The following is a 15,938-nucleotide window of genomic DNA, read 5'->3' as shown; positions in this document are numbered from 1 at the left end:
TATCTCTGGGGAGGGAAGGAGGGAAAAGGATTGGAGATGAGAAAGTGGTACACAGCAGTTGTGGACTATAACAGAGTTCTGCAAAAGATCTGAAGTAAATACGGCAAAATGTTGCTGGTACATGGATGTCGACTATATTAATGTTATTCTCTGTACTTTTATGTATACTTGAAATATGTGATAAAAAGTGATACAGTAAAATTAAAAATGCACATAAGATAAAAAAAAACAAAAGCAGTGTTCACTGAAACATCAAGGATAAAATAAGTGAAAGTAATCTCGAAAGAAGAGAAGTGTAAGTGTTTTAAGACTAATGGTGGGGAGCCTGAGGTGAGGTATGTGTGGGGAAAGTGCTTCATTAAGAAATGGTCCATGTGCTGGTGGTGGTAATGCCAGGTAGTCAAGTTTGTACCACCTTTGGGTGAATGTATATGAGGCCAAGAGCCCATCTGAACTTTTAACATTCCTCAGACGTGTGCACCTCCAGGTCTGCGGATGTCCCCCTTGAGAAATCTGTGGAATGGGATTGGGGGGCTGTGTGGAAATACGCTACTTCCTGCCACAGCTTCTGCTGAATCCTTTAGGCTCAGGACTGTGTGCAGTGTATCCCAAATGCCCGTCGTGGCCTTAGGATACACTTTATTCAGGTCTTCCAGAAGTTCACTTCACAAATACAATTTGGCAGTTATAGGGAATTTTAGAGTGATAGTTTTAATTGAATGTAATCAGATATTTTTCAAAGAGAATCTAAAAAAAGTAATTACGCGTATCTATGGCTTCTGTAGTTACAGCACTTATGTGAGGTATATCATCAGACTGTGCCTCTTTACTGTTTCATTCTTTTTTCTGGTACTCAAATGTGGAAATTTGAATTCTTTGATGGGATGTGATAAACTGTGTAAGGGGAAATGTAATTGGAAAAAGGGAAAGCTTAGCCTTGGATTTTTTTTTAATTTACTTTGGAAAATTATGGAATTTTAAACTTGGCATTTACTTTGACCTTTAGTGTTTACCCATCATAATATATTCTCCTCTGTTAAATCCAACTTGTGATTAATAGCAGGTAGATAGACTTTAAATGACTTCTGGTTTTTTGTTTCGTTTTGTGTTTTTCTGAATTTCTCTGAGGCCAGAGGTATAAATCAAGGCAATTGTATGTTCCTGTGAGAATTTCAAAAACTCTAGTGTGGGGAGCGCCTGGCTGGCTCAGTCAGTAGAGCATTTGGGACTCTTGATCTTGAGGTCATGAGTTGAGCCCCATGTTGGGCGTGGAACCTACTTTAAAAAAAAATCCTAGTGTGTGGGAGGAGCTTCAGTGTGAGTGTTCTATGTATTTCCATAATATCTTATGCCTGTATGAACACTTAGTATGTTGAACCAAATGAAGTTACCATTTTTGTAATTCAGAATGTAGGCAGTTTCATTTGATTCAATGTAATGTGTATATATATGTATGGGTGTGTGTGTGTGTGTGTGTGTGTATGTATATATATATATATTTTTTTAACATGGGTGGAAGCATACTATACATAATGTACTTCTTGCTTTCTTTTATTTATTTATTTATTTTTATTTTTTCTTGTTTTTTCTTGCTTTCTTTTAAAAAAAATACTTAAATCTTGGAGCTTGTTGCATATTAGTGTATATAGAGATATACCCTTATTTATGTTCATGGCTCCATAGTCTTTTTTTTTTCTTTTTTTAGCTTTTTTTTTTATTAAGTTATGTTAATCACCATACATTACATCATTAGTTTTTGATGTAGTGTTCCATGATTCATTGTTTGTGCATAACACCCAGTGCTCCATGCAGAACGTGCCCTCTTTAATACCCATCACCAGGCTAACCCATCCCCCCACCCCCTCCCCTCTAGAACCCCCAGTTTGTTTCTCAGAGTCCATAGTCTCTCATGGTCCGTCTCCCCCTCCCGATTTCCCCCCCTTCATTTTTCCCTTCCTGCTATCTTCTTTTTTTTTTTTTTTAAACATATAAAGTATTATTTGTTTCAGAGGTACAGGTCTGTGATTCAACAGTCTTGCACAATTCACAGCGCTCACCACAGCACATACCCTCCCCAATGTCCCATCACCCAGCCACCCCATCCCTCCCACCCCCCACCACTCCAGCAACCCTCGGTTTGTTTCCTGAGATTAAGAATTCCTCGTATCAGTGAGATCATATGATACATGTCTTTCTCTGATTGACGGCTCCATAGTCTTTTGCTCAATGGATTACTCCTGCTTTGGTTAGTTTGTATTAGAATATAAATTATTTCCAGTTTAAAAAAATTACATACAGCTTTGTAATGATTATCTTTTTACTTACGTTCTACACTCAGGTGCAAGTATATCTGTAGGTAAATTCCTGATTGCTTTTACTTGGAGAAAGAGCTTATGTAGTTTTTTTTTAAGATTTTATTTTTTAAATTTATTTGATAGCGCACAAGTAGGCAGAGCGGCAGGCAGAGGGAGAGGAGAAGCAGGCTCCCCGCTGAGCAGGGGGCCCGATGGGGGGGCTCCATCCCAGGATCCTAGGATCATGACCTGAGCCAAAGGCAGCTGCTGAACTGCCCAGGCGCCCCAGAGCTTATGTAATTTTAATTCCAGACACTAACTTTTGATTTAAATGTATATGTTTATTCATTTGATGGTTATCAGTCACTGCATATTTGGCAGTAACTGACCATTACATCTGAATTCTGCTTTTGTTGCTTCATTGTAAGATCTAGGAATTTGGGGAGTAGCATTATTTCTTTGTTGGTCTGGCCAGGCCCTAAAAGTGATGATTTACAATAGGGAAGGAAAAAAGTGATAACCCTTTTATGTATTGTGAAGTTCTTATATATACTGTGATTTGAGAGAGTCAGTAAATAGCATCTTCTTTTCTTTCCAAGTCCAGAATCAGTTAAGAAATAGAAATGGAAGACAAGGCAAATGGTGATCTAGTCTTGCCTCTGGTGATGACACAGTGTTTGGAGAGTAGGGCCTTATCTGAGCAGTCTGATAGCCAACTGACTTGTTAGTTCACCCGTGGTCACAGAAAGAACTGGTAACAGGGACCTTTGTTAAGCTTGGAGGAAAAGGGAATCTGGTATTATGATGGTGTTCAGTGTAAGATTCCAAAGAGTGAGAAAAAGAAGAGGCTAAACCACAAATTATTAGTGCCCCTCCCCACCATTATTCATCCTCGGGAAAAGTTAGGGGTGGGAAAGGAGAGAGCTCAAAAATGATTAATCTAGCAAATCCACATGGAAGCTGGAGGAGGGAGAAATTATGTATTCACTCCTAACATATTTTAGGGCAAAATGTGCCATATCATATATGAAGAAATAGGTGAGAGGGCTGGAGAAATAATACTTCCCCAAGTAACATGTGTTCCGTTGGAGCATCTAGGCTAGAATATTTTTTCTTGCCCTCTGTTCAGTACTCTCACCATTTTGTCACATAGTCTTCAGGAGTAACCATTTGCATCTCTTGAGTTTTCCTATTTTCATAAATGTATTGTGCAGATGTACCACTGTTGCTAAAGTCATACCTGCTCTCCAGAGTATGTACACCTCCGCTGCACTAGGTTGGATGAGCAATCACACCATGTAATTTATTATGCCCACTTTGTTTTAGTAGGAGGATGTGGTCATATGCTAGTAAATGTGAAAATATGTTAGTGTTTTTATTTATATTTATATTTGTATTTATATAGTGTATTCACACACTAATATGTATGGTATTTATAATGTATTGATTGTAACTACAGTTATCGTAGTGGTTATCGTATTGTATGTTAATTAATAACATTTAACATTGATTCAGTAAGTATGATTGGAGTTCTGCTTCTAGCTATGTCAGAAATGAGCAAAACCAGACACAGCTGTATTCTAGACAGTGGGCCAGCAGTGGAAGGGAGGATCTTGCATTCATGGAATTAATAGTGTGCTGGGTGGCCTGAATACAGAGAAGGAGGGGAGTGAGTGGTAGTCAGGGACTACTAGATCAAGGAGGGTCTTGTAGGCTACATAACTGTGGCCTTGAAGAGCATCAAGAAGTAAGTAAAGGATTTTAAATTGAGGTGAGATGGCATGATTAGTACCTTAGAAAGATCAATCTGGTTGTGAGGAGGATGGGTTTGGAGGAGATGTAGCATGAATTGGGTTAGGAGGCTGTTGCAGTACTCTAGGCCAGAGGGATGGTAGCTTAGAGCAGGGTAATGGTAGTGGAAATGGAGAAGTGGAAGGATTTGAGATATTTTGGAGGTAAAATGGACGGAGGTTGTTTGTGGTTTGGTGTTTGGAATTATGAACTCTCTGCCTTCAGCCACTTCATGGATTATAGGCTCACTCCCTAACACTGGGATCACTGGAAAAGATACATTTGTAGGAAGTAGAACTTGACTTCACTCCTGGACATCCTGAGTTGAAGTGTCCTTGAAGGATCCCAGTTGGAATTTCACATTGGCAATGAATTATGTGGGTCTGGGACTCCAAGGAGGTATTTGAACAAGAGACGCATATTTGGGATAGTTAACCTAGATGATTTGAAGTTGCAAATGTGGATGAGATTGCTTGGGGAGGCGGTTCTCAACTTTTACTGCACCCTGGAATTGACCTTGGAAGAAATACCCCCAACTCAGAGATTTTGATTTAATTAATTGGGCATTAGGCTTCTAGCAGCCCCCCAGATGGTACTCATGTGTAGCCAAGTTGAGACCCACTGTGTAGAGCAAGCTGAAAACTAGGACTGAGCCTTGAGGGACATAAATAGTGGCCATTTAAGGGAAGATGAACCCGCGTGGAAGACTTAACCCAGAGAGGTAGGAGGAAAACTAGAGGTGTGACATCATGGAAGGAAGAGAAAGAGTGACTAGTAGTGCCTGTTGCTGCTGAGAAGCCAAATGCAATTTAGACTGAGCAATATGGACATCTTTTAGTTACCATAGGGAGAGCTGTGTATGGGAAGCTTGTGGATCCTGGGTTGGAGTGGGTTGAGATGAGAGGAAATGGAAACAGTATGGGCAGTTGTTAAAAGTATTCGCGGAGGGAAGCAGTGGGGAGACGAGGTGTGCCATTGTATTAGGATGTGTTTGGTTGCCAATAACAGAAAACCCTGATTAAATGGTGAAGAGAAGTCCAGAAGAAGGTGGCTCTAGGGTTGTATATTTAGTGCCTCAACAATGTCATCAAAGACCTAGGATTTTTCTGGTGCCTCTGTGTGACTTGGACCTCAGGCTGCCTCCTCTGGCTACTGTAATTCAGATATTAAACTGGACATTACAGCCTCCAGCAAAAGAATGACTCTTGTAATCTTCAAAAAAAATACACATACTGCAAAGTGTACAATTCATAAGTTTATAGGTTGAATTTTCAGAAACCTTACACATGTTATTGGTACCCAGATCACAACCCCAGTACCCCTGAAGGTCCCCCTTGTTCCTCCTCCTAGTCTACCCAGCTTCTTCCCCAGTTTAACTATTATCCCATTTTCCAACGCAATGGATTAGTTTTGCCTGTTTTTGTGCAATGTAAACAGTCATGGTATGTGCTCTTTTATGTTTAGCATTCAGCATTGTTTTCAAGATCCATATTGTTGCATGGAGTTGTACAGTTTTCATCTATTGCATGAATATACCACATTTTATCCATTCTAATGTTGATGGACATTTGGGTAGTTTCTAGTATTTGGCTTTTACAGATAGTATCATTGTGAACATATATATTCATTTCTTTTGAGAATCTAATTAAGGAGTGGAGTTGCTGGGACGAAGGTATGCTTATATTCAACTTTCATACATAATTTCCTATATGGTTATATTGTTTTACACTCCTGCCAGCAGCATATGAGAGTTTCAGTTCCATGTCCTCACTAACACTTATTTTTTGTCATTTCATTTAGACATTCTGATGGGTATGTAGTGATACAGTGCTGTGATTTTAATTTGGATTTCCTTAAGTCGATTAAGGATATTTAGGTTGAGCATCTTTTCGTATGCTTATTGACCACTTGGATATTCTCTTTTGTGAAGTGCCTGTTTGGATCTTTTGCTATTTTTTTTCTTTTGAGTTGAATGTCCTATTCATTAGGTTTAAAAAAATTTTTTTTTGGATTTGAGTCACTGGTCAAATACATGCATTACAAATAGCTTCTCACATTCTGTGGCTTGCCTTTTCACTTTTGTGGGTTTTTTTTTTTTTTTTTACAAATGGATGATGCTAACTATAACAGTACTGTTCATCAGTTTTTTCCTTTATGATAAGCACTTTTGGGGTTCTGTTTATAATCTTTGCCTTCTCTAACATTACCAGAATGTTCTGTGTTTCTTTTAAAAGCTTGATTAACTTTGCATTTAGTGAGGTAGGATTCAAGATGGGTATGAATGTCTAATTGATTCATCACTCTTTCTTGAGAATATGTTTTCTCCATGCACTGCATTTTGTCATATAGATCAGGTGACTGTATGTAAGCATCTGTTTCTGATTTGTTTATCCAAATCTGTTGGTCAGGTCATCTATCTTTGGATAGACTTTATTATTTTTTTTAACTATATATAGTCTTTTAGTAGGTACTGCTCTCTGGTAGTGTAAGTTACCTAGTTTTGTTCTTCCTTGTAATCTTTTTTTAAGAGTGATGAGTCCTCTTAGCTCTCATTGGCCAGCACTAGGTCATATGACTACCCCCAAACCAGTTAGTAGAAAGGAAAGTGATATTGCCATGGCTGGCTTAAACTAATTAGAATTATCATCCTCATTTTACATATGGGAAAGCGGGCCTGAGAGGTTAATAACTTCCTAAACAGTCCCGAGGAGAGTTAGTGATTGTATTGAACTTAACTCCCATCTGTGTCTCAACTTCTTTGCTCTGTCCACTGCAGTTTAGCTGATGTGTGCAAGATCTGGGAGTTATCTTTTTGGAGATCAGAAGTCTTGCTGACATGCAAAAATAGTGCAGAAAAACTATGTAGGTAACAACAAGTGAGACGTAGATAAGATATGTGGAGGAAATACTCCAGAAATTTGAAAAGTAGTTATTCCTGGGTAGTTGTGATTGTAACTCTGGGTGACTTTTTCCTTTTGTTTTACTTTTCTGTATTTTCCAAATTTCCTATAATGGACATATATGGATTTTTAAAAATTAAAAAGTTATTTTTAACTAGGTTATTTCTGGAAAATTCAAGAAGTACAAATAGATACACAATTTATAATGCCTTTATGAAAAAAAAAGAATATTTCTTGTTTTTCTTTTTAGAAATGCACTTGGTGATGGAAAGAGAGCCATTATCCTGAAGAGCAATTGGACAAAGGTAGGTTGCTTTTATCTTTACATTGGGTAGGTAATGCCATATAACTTTGTGAAAAATCTGTGTACAGGATGTAAATTTATATGTAAAAATGCTGGATAAAATTATGCCAAGCTCAAGAATGTGAGAGGGGAATCTTCAGTTCCATAATCAGAAAGGAGACTTAACACAGCAGTGAGAGAATATGCGTTTCTGAGCAGGACAAGTAGCACGTAGAATTGTTGAGGAGCTGGAGGGTACCTTAGTGACTGAGATGTCAGCATCTGCATATTTTGGATGGGTTAAAGACCTTACTATGAAAAGTGAAACTTAAAACTTAGAAGAATTATAGGAGACTGTCTTTACAACCTTGAGGTGCAAAAGGATTTGTTAAATAACATATAGTGCACAAATCAGTGTGGGGGAGCGCATAAATTTGACTATATCCAACTGAAAAACTTCTGTATGTCAAAAGACACCATGAATGAAATCATAATCTGGGAGGAGATAATTTGTCATATAGATAACATATATAACTGATAGGATTTATATCCAGAATATGCAAAGAGCTATAATAAATAAACCCAGTAGAAAATGGGCAAGTGAATAAACAAGCATTTCATAGAAGAGAAATCTGAATGGGCAGTAGAAATAAACTATGTTCTATTTCCTAGCACTTAAAATTATACATAGAAAAACAAAACCAAGAGAGCAGAATAGAGAGCTTCCAAACAGACCTACATGTACATAAGTAAGTAAGTAAAGCAATGTGATATCGTTTAGGTCCTTTAGATTGGCAAAAATTAGAGACCAGTAGTCTCAGGTATTGGTGAATGTGTGTACTAACAGGAACCTTCCATAAACCAGTGGGTGAGAATTGGTTGCAACCAACCTGGAGAGCGCTATGATGTGTATATGCCGTAATTATTGGATTCTAAGTGTGTGTACCCCACAGACGTTCTTGCAATATGTACCCATGGTGAGATATGCAAAGTGGCCATGGCAATGCTGTTTTAACAGCATAGAACTGCAGATACCTGCATATCCACTGATAAAACAGGGATGGATATGGTATTTTCACTTGATCAGAGTTGTGCCTCTGATCTGATCTTTCCCTCTTCCCTAAACACCCATTATGTCTCTGACCTCACTCCTACCGTTCTCTCCCTTGTTCACTCTGTGTTGACCTGTTGGCCTCCTCAGCTGTTCCTTATATATGCCAGGCCCACTCCCAGTTTGTGCTTTTTCTTCTCTCTGCCTAGAATTAGAATGCCTTTTCCCAGAGCCTGAGCTAGCTCCCTTACTTCCTTTCATGTTTTACTGGAAGTCTTCTCAGTGAAAACTTCTTGGCCACATTACTAAAATGCCAAGGCTACCCCTGTCTAGACATTTGCTACCCTCTTTCCTTGCTCACTTTTTTCCTCTTGGCATTTAACATTATTGAACATACTGTATGTATTATTATTGGGTGTCCTCCCATACAATGTGAGATCCATGAGGACGGATCTTTTTGTTTGGTTGGTTCACTATTGAATCTGGCCTGCCTGACAAGCTGCTTGGCACATAACAAGCACTTACTAGTAAATATTTGTTGATTTGGTGAATGAACGAACCGATTACTAGATTGCAGTTGGAATAAGTTAACTGGTTTATCAGCATTTATAGATTTAAAAAATAGCGTTGAATGAAAAAAATCAGTGAAAGCATATTATAGGCCAGAAAGATACCTATCAAACTCAGGGTAATGTTTGTTTCTGGGCAGTTAGAGAAGGAAAGATTAGAGAGGGTACAAAGAAGATTTCAGCCATATTTGTATGGTTTTATTTCTTCTAGTAAAAAAGAATCTAAAACAAATACAGCAAAATGTTAGCAATTAATTCTGGGTGTTTGTGATATTAATCACTGTATTTTCCTAAATCACAAAAATACCCGACTTTTTTTTAAAGTAGAGCTTCAAATAAGACATAGAAAGATACATGTTTCAGACTTCATTCCTGGCTTTATGTAATTTGTTTTTAAATCAAAGTGAGTATTACTCATAGAATTTTAGAGCCCCCCCCCAAATTATGATTCATGTGGCTGAGGAGACTGGGGATTGTGAAATTCCCCAGGTGGACTCCTGCATCCAGATTTTGGAGTCCGTTTTTAAATGCCTCGATTTACAGATGAAGAGATTGAGTCCCAGAAAAGTAAAGTGACTTTTGCAAGTAAAAGACAAAACTGGATTTAGAATCCAGCATTGGATGTGCTTCTGTTTGAGAGTGATCAATTTGTTGTGCTTGATACAGAATCTTTGTTGATCACTGAACCTAGCATTTGTCATTTGCTCCATAAATACTTATTCTGTGGATGATAGAATTCTTTTTATTTTTATTTTTTATTTTTTTTAAAGATTCTATTTATTTATTTGAGAGAGAGAGACACAGAGAGAGAGGGAACACAAGCAGGGGGAGTGGGAGAGGGAGAAGCAGGCTTCCCGCTGAGCAGGGAGCCCGATGTGGGGCTCGATCCCAGGACCCTGGGATCATGACCTGAGCCGAAGGCAGACGCTTAACGACTGAGCCACCCAGGCGCCCTGATAGAATTCTTAATACTGAAACCCAGACCCTGAAGTTAGTGTTCTAGAGTTACCTTTGAATTTTCTATTATCAATTTAGAAAAAAAAAAGAATACTAAAATATTCTGAATTGCATTGAGGACTTCGTGTAGAATGTTTATTCCTGGCTTGATTTATTGAACAGAAAATTTTCACTTTCTAAAAAACAATTTTTTTAGAGCAGATTTAGGTTCACAGCAAAATTAAGAGGAAGGTAACCTCCCATAAACCCCCACACATGCATAGACTCCCCTGTTATCAGTATCCCCCAGCTGAGTGGTGTAATTTGAAAATTGATGAACCTACACAGACACGTTATAATCATCCAAGGTCCATAGTTTATCTTAGGATTCATTCCCTAAGTGTTACGCATTCTGTGGGTTTGGACAAACGTGTAATGACATTTATCCATCATTATGATTTATACAGAATATTTTCACTGTTCCCCCAAATCCTCTGATCTGCCTATCCAAACCCCTGCAACCACTGATCTTTTTACTATCTCCATCAGTTTTACCTTTTCCAGGATGTCAGAGTTTGAATCATACAGTATATAGCCTTCTCAGATAGCCTTCTCTTTCACTTAATAATATGCATTTAACTTTCCGCCATGTCTTTTCATGCCTTGATGATTTCTTTTTCGTGCTGAATAATATTACATTGTCTGGATGCGCCAGTTGATTTATCCATTCACCTACTGAAGGACACTTTTTTTTTTTAAGATTTTATTTATTTATTTGAGAGAAAGATAGCGAGAGAGAGCACCAGCAGAGGGGAGAGAGAGAAGCAGGCTCCCCGCAGGCTCCCCGCTGAGCAGGGAGCCTGGCATGGGGCTCGATCCCAAGATCCCTGGATCATGACCTGAGCTGAAGGCAGATGCTTAACTGAGCCACCCAGGAGCCCCTACTGAAGGACATTTTTGTTGCTTTCAACTTTTGGCCATTTTGAATAAAGCTGATATGAATACCTATGTACAGGGTTTTGTGTTGACATGTTTTCAACTCTTTTGGGTAATTACCAAGGAGTAGGATTGCTGGATCATATGACAAGAATATGTTTAGTTTTTGTTTTTAATTTATTTGAGAGAGACAGAGAGAGAGACAGAGAGAGAGAGAGGAGCTGGGGGAGGGGCAGAGGGAGAAGGAGAAGCACACTCCCCACTGAGCAGGGAGCCTGATGTGGGGCTCAATCCTGGGATTCTGGGATCATGACCTGAGCTGAAGGCAGATGCCCACCCAGGTGACCCTAGTTTTGTTTTTTTTTTTTTTTCTTTTAAAGATTTTATTTATTTATTCATGAGAGACAGAGAGATCGAGAGAGAGGCAGAGGGAGAAGCAGGCTCCCAAGAAGCAGGGAGCCCGATGCGGGACTCGATCCCAGGACGCTGGGATCATGACCTGAGCCGAAGGCAGACGCTTAACCATCTGAGCCACCCAGGCGCCCCTAGTTTTGTTTTTTTTAAGATTTTATTTATTTGAAAGAGAGAGGCAGAGATAGGATAGAGGTAGCGAGAGAGCATGAGCAGGGGGGAGAGGGAGAAGCAGACGCCCCACTGAGCAGGGGGAGCTTGGCACAGAGCTCAATCCCAGGACCCTGGAATTATGACATGAGCTTGAGCAACAAGAATGTGTGTAGTTTTTTAAGGAAATGCCAAACTGTTTTCCAAAGTGGCTATACCGTTTTGCATTCCCACCAGCCACAAGTGAGAGTTCCTGTTGTTCCATATCCTTCTTGGCCTTTGGTATTGTCCCTTGTGGTCATTGTAGTGTTGTTTTAATGGCATGTGTCCTGAATTTTGGCCTTCCTAATAGGTGTATAGTAGTATTTCGTTTTAACTTGCATTTCCCTAATGACATATGATGTGGAGCATCTTTTCATATGCTCATTTGCCACTGTATACCTTCCTTGATGAGGTGTCTGTTAAGACCTTATCAGATGTGTCTGCTAAATATTTTCTCCTTGACTGTAGCTTGTCTTCTCATTTTCTTGACAGCAACTTTCAGAGGGCAGAAGTTTTTAATTTTGAAGTCCAGCTTATCAGTTATTTCTTTCATGGATCATGCCTTTGGTATGGTATCTAAAAAGTCATTACCATTTTTGCATTTTACATTTAGGTCTGTGATTCATTTTTAGTTAATTTTTATGGAGAATATAAGGTCTAGATTCATTTTTTTTTTTTGCATGTAGATGCCCCAGCATCACTGTTGCAAAGGTTGTCTTTACTTCATTGTATTTATTACCTTTGTTATCTTCGTCAAATATTTGTTGACTATATTTATGTGGGTTCATTCACTTTATTTATTTTTTTAAAGATTTTATTTATTTATTTGACAGAGAGAGACAGCGAGAGAGGGAACACAAGCAGGCAGAGTGGGAGAGGGAGAAGCAGGCTTCCCGCTGAGCAGGGAACCAGATGCGGGGCTCGATCCCAGGACCCTGAGATCATGACCTGAGCCGAAGGCAGATGCTTAACGACTGAGCCACCCAGGCGCCCACTTTATTTAAATAGGGATGTTTTGTGATGATTGCAGAAATATTTGTATAGATGCAAAACACAAATCCTAGTATTTAAAAAATGTGGTAACTACATCTAGGTTATTTTTTCGTTTTATTTTACTGGAAAGAAGTGCTCGTTAAAAGGTAGCTTAAACTTCAGAAGCAAAGGTGAACTGTGCAAGTTGCATTCTGTACTTCTACTTGAGATTAACTATGAGCCTAAGCCTGTTGAGTCATGCCTCTAGGATATAAGCCTGCATAAGAAAGTTCTCTGTAGATTTCTGTGAGGGTGGGCCATTGTTCTCCCTTCTTTCCAGATAGAGAAGACTGGTACAATGCCAACTGCCCTACACGTGCTTTCAGGCTTAAGAGAGAGTATGTCATTGTATCCCAAAGAGTGGGAATTTTTATGGTATTATCAGTAGACATTTGTTGACATTTCTCTGTGCATTCATTGCCTTTTGATATTGTTATATAGCATACAAACCAGTAGCCTCACAGATGTCCATAAGAACCTTTTAATATTGAGGGGTGTATTAGGACTCTTGTTTGTGAGTGACAAAACCTAACTCAGATTTGGCCTAAGTAGTTGGCTCATGTAATTGAAAAAGTCTAGGAATTATAATCCTTCAGGCATGGCTGGATCCAGATTTATACACATTTTTCTTCCCATTTCTCAGTTTTTCTTCCCTGTTTGTTAGCTTTATTTTCAGTCTCTTTTCTCCCTTTTCATTCTTTCTTTTTAGGTGGGTTCTATTGCTATATTGAGTTCACTGATTTTTTCTTCTGCAATGTCTAATCTGCCCCAATTTTCAACTGATGTATTGTTTCACCTTAAATGCTATAACTTCCATCTTTAGTATTTCAATTTGAGTATTCTTTATGTATTTCACATCTTAATATGTTCAGTCTTCAGTCTTTCTTTTAACTTCTTGAATATATGGAATATGTTTATAATAACTGTCCTAATATTCTTGTCTACTAATTCTGTCATGTGTCATTTCTGAGCATTTTCAATTGACTCATTTTTCTCTTCCTTATAGATCATATTTTCCTTCTTTGCATACCTAGTAATTTTTTATTGGATACAAGACATTGTTACTGATATTTTTGTGTATGTAAATATTTTTGAGCTTCCTTTTGGGATGCAGTAAAGTTACTTGGAAACAATGTAATTCTTTGGAGTCTTGTTTTAAGCTTTGATAGGTGGGACCATAGTGGTATTTGGTCAACGGCTATCTTTTTATTCACAGCTGAAGCAAAATGCTTCTGAATACTCTGCCTGTTACTCCATCAATTATGATGTTTTCCACTCTGGCTGGTGGAAACAGGAATTATTCCTGGCCCTGTGTGAGTGCTGACTGTTGTTTCCTTATTAGTCTTTCTAGTGGTTCTTTCCCTGGTTTGGGTTTTGGGTAGTTGTCCCACATGCATGTACTGATTAGTACTCACCTCAAGACTCAACTTGGGACTGTGTGAGGATCTCTGGAGTTCTCTGTTGAGCAGTCTCCTCTCTGGTCCTCTGCCCTGTGAACTTGAGCTGCCTTGGCTCTCCTGGTCTCTTGTCTTGTCTCCAGAACTGCAATCCCTGCCTGTGTTCCTTCTCCCTGTGCCATGGCTTAGAATTCCATTCAGTAAGCTGAAAATTCCATTCAGGGCTTGTGTTTCTCCAGGGTCACTCTCTTTTGTTGCCTGATAGTCACTCAATGTCTTGCAAACCTTTGTTTCATATATTTTGTCCTTGTTTGTTTGTTTTAGGCAAGAGTGTAAATCCAAATCCCTGTTAACTCCATCTTGACCCAAGTGGTAGTGAGAGTGTGGGCTCTCTTGGCTTCATTTTGAAAAAGACTTTTACCATGTAGTGGGAACCCCAAACTGTTATCCTTAATAACTGCTAATTCTAGTGGCAAGAGAATTTCTTTTAGTATCTATACAGTACACCTAAGGATGCCTCAAACTGGTCCTGATTGAGCCATGTGTTCACCAGTGGATTGATCCTATGACCTGGAAAATGGTGCATTTTGATTGGTCAGTCTCCTGGGTCATACGCTTCTCCCCAGTCATTTTTGAGATGGAGCACTAGTCCCAGTCCTGCCATTGCTATGTGGAGTAGGCACATAATGGCACCAAAAGGAGGGGATGCTAGGCAGACGGACAACAGAGAATTTCTATATATGTGATAGAGAATGAGGTAATGTCAAAGGAAAGCAAAACCTTGTATTGTGATTGGGTTCAGAAAACTCTCTGAGATACCTTTTAATTTAAGCTTCATTCAGATAACCTCAGCAATGAGATCTGAATAAATTCATTTTTCAACCGATAGACTTTATGCTAGGTTTTATAGAGTTTAGGGAAAAGGACCCAGCAAAAGATGAGGAAGGTGGGAGGTTGGGGGGCGGGATGGGGAAGAGAAAGAAAAAGTGTTTTCTACAAATTTAGCAGGTATGGTTTATAATCTTTCATATATCTTATGCTGTGTGTTTTTTGGGTTTTTTTTATGTAGTTACCTTAATTTTGAAGTTGGAATAGTCCTGGGTGATAGGATGTTGGTCTTGTAGCATATCTGAGAGATCTGTCTTCATATGCCTTTTGAGGAAAAGCAAAGTTTAAACAAATGCAGTCTGCATTGGGATCTTTGATCTGAGTCTAAATAGTCTGGCTTAAAAAAATGCTTCAGAACTCACAGATTGGGTTGGTGCACGAGAGCAGGATTATATGTGTATCAAACCTGCATAAATAAAGGTTCCTGTGGTTGTTTCTGGCCCTTTTTTAGTGAAAAGCTCATCTTTCTTAAAAAGGTCACTTATTTCTGATTTAGTAGTTTCTCATAGAATGAGAATGTTCTTTGTAAAATCTGTAGTAAGGAGGAAAAAGCTCTGGACCTGGAATCATAAGGTCAGGATTCTTTGGTTTGCCTCTAAATAAGTGTGACATTAGGCCAATTTCTAGCCTCTCTCATGGGTAAGTCAGTTCTCAAGTGGAGATACTTTGCCTATAATGGGAGATCAGTTTGTGAGTAGCTAGAAGAGGGGGTGATTGAGTTAGCCCCAGGCTTGGTAATATTAGCTTTCTAGATTAAAATGTTCATCCTTGAGATAAAAGATTTCCCAAAATGCATAAATGGGGCCAGCCAGGACTGTGGTTCTGTAGCAAACAAAACAAAAACCCTGATCATTGGAATTGAGTAAATCAGTGGTTTTCAGACCTTTTCTTAAAGCCAAGAACTACACTTAGAAATAAAATAATTAAAAACTGATTAAGAGCAAGCCGAATGGAAGATCTAGCCTAGATGCACCCCCTATCTGTGACCATGCTTTTCAGAGGGGTTGGAAAATGACTGTGTAAGCTGATTGTTCCTTCCAGCTCTAAAATTTGTTTGATTTCCAAAGTGTAGGGAATGTAATGACTTAGAGATTATTACTGCCTTAAAATATTTTGAAAAAAATTATTTATAATGAATGGTTTGTGTTACTTTATTTGGCACAAAATAATATATTCCATTCTTTACTTGTAAAATATAATAAAGGTTGAATTATTTTCTTTGGGGTACAAAAATCTCTTAAGCAAAAATACTGATCTC

At 38.6% G+C, this 15,938-nt stretch overlaps 1 protein-coding gene across 15 annotated transcripts in view; it reads left to right on the top strand.

Moving 5' to 3' along the window:
- Window positions 1-15,938, top strand: part of TTC3 (tetratricopeptide repeat domain 3) — a 119,017-nt gene that overhangs the window by 25,415 nt on the left and 77,664 nt on the right. For 13 of the 15 annotated variants that reach the window (XM_045902462.3, XM_054504092.2, XM_054504091.2 and 10 more), the window contains one exon: window positions 7,236-7,290. In XM_045902462.3, coding sequence (XP_045758418.1) covers window positions 7,236-7,290 — 55 coding nt within the window. Of the gene's footprint in view, window positions 1-5,512; window positions 6,948-7,235; window positions 7,291-15,938 lie in introns of those variants that run through there. The other 2 variants (XM_064578900.1, XM_064578901.1) reach the window with 2 other exon arrangements.

The sequence above is a fragment of the Mirounga angustirostris genome, unplaced genomic scaffold, assembly GCF_029215605.1.
Source record: "Mirounga angustirostris isolate CCGP_5_RB_7025 unplaced genomic scaffold, mMirAng1.0.hap1 SCAF_1, whole genome shotgun sequence".
In the NCBI taxonomy this organism is placed as follows: domain Eukaryota; kingdom Metazoa; phylum Chordata; class Mammalia; order Carnivora; family Phocidae; genus Mirounga; species Mirounga angustirostris.
The sequence above is the reverse complement of the archived record's forward strand: the minus strand, read 5'-3'. Positions and strand labels throughout refer to the sequence as shown.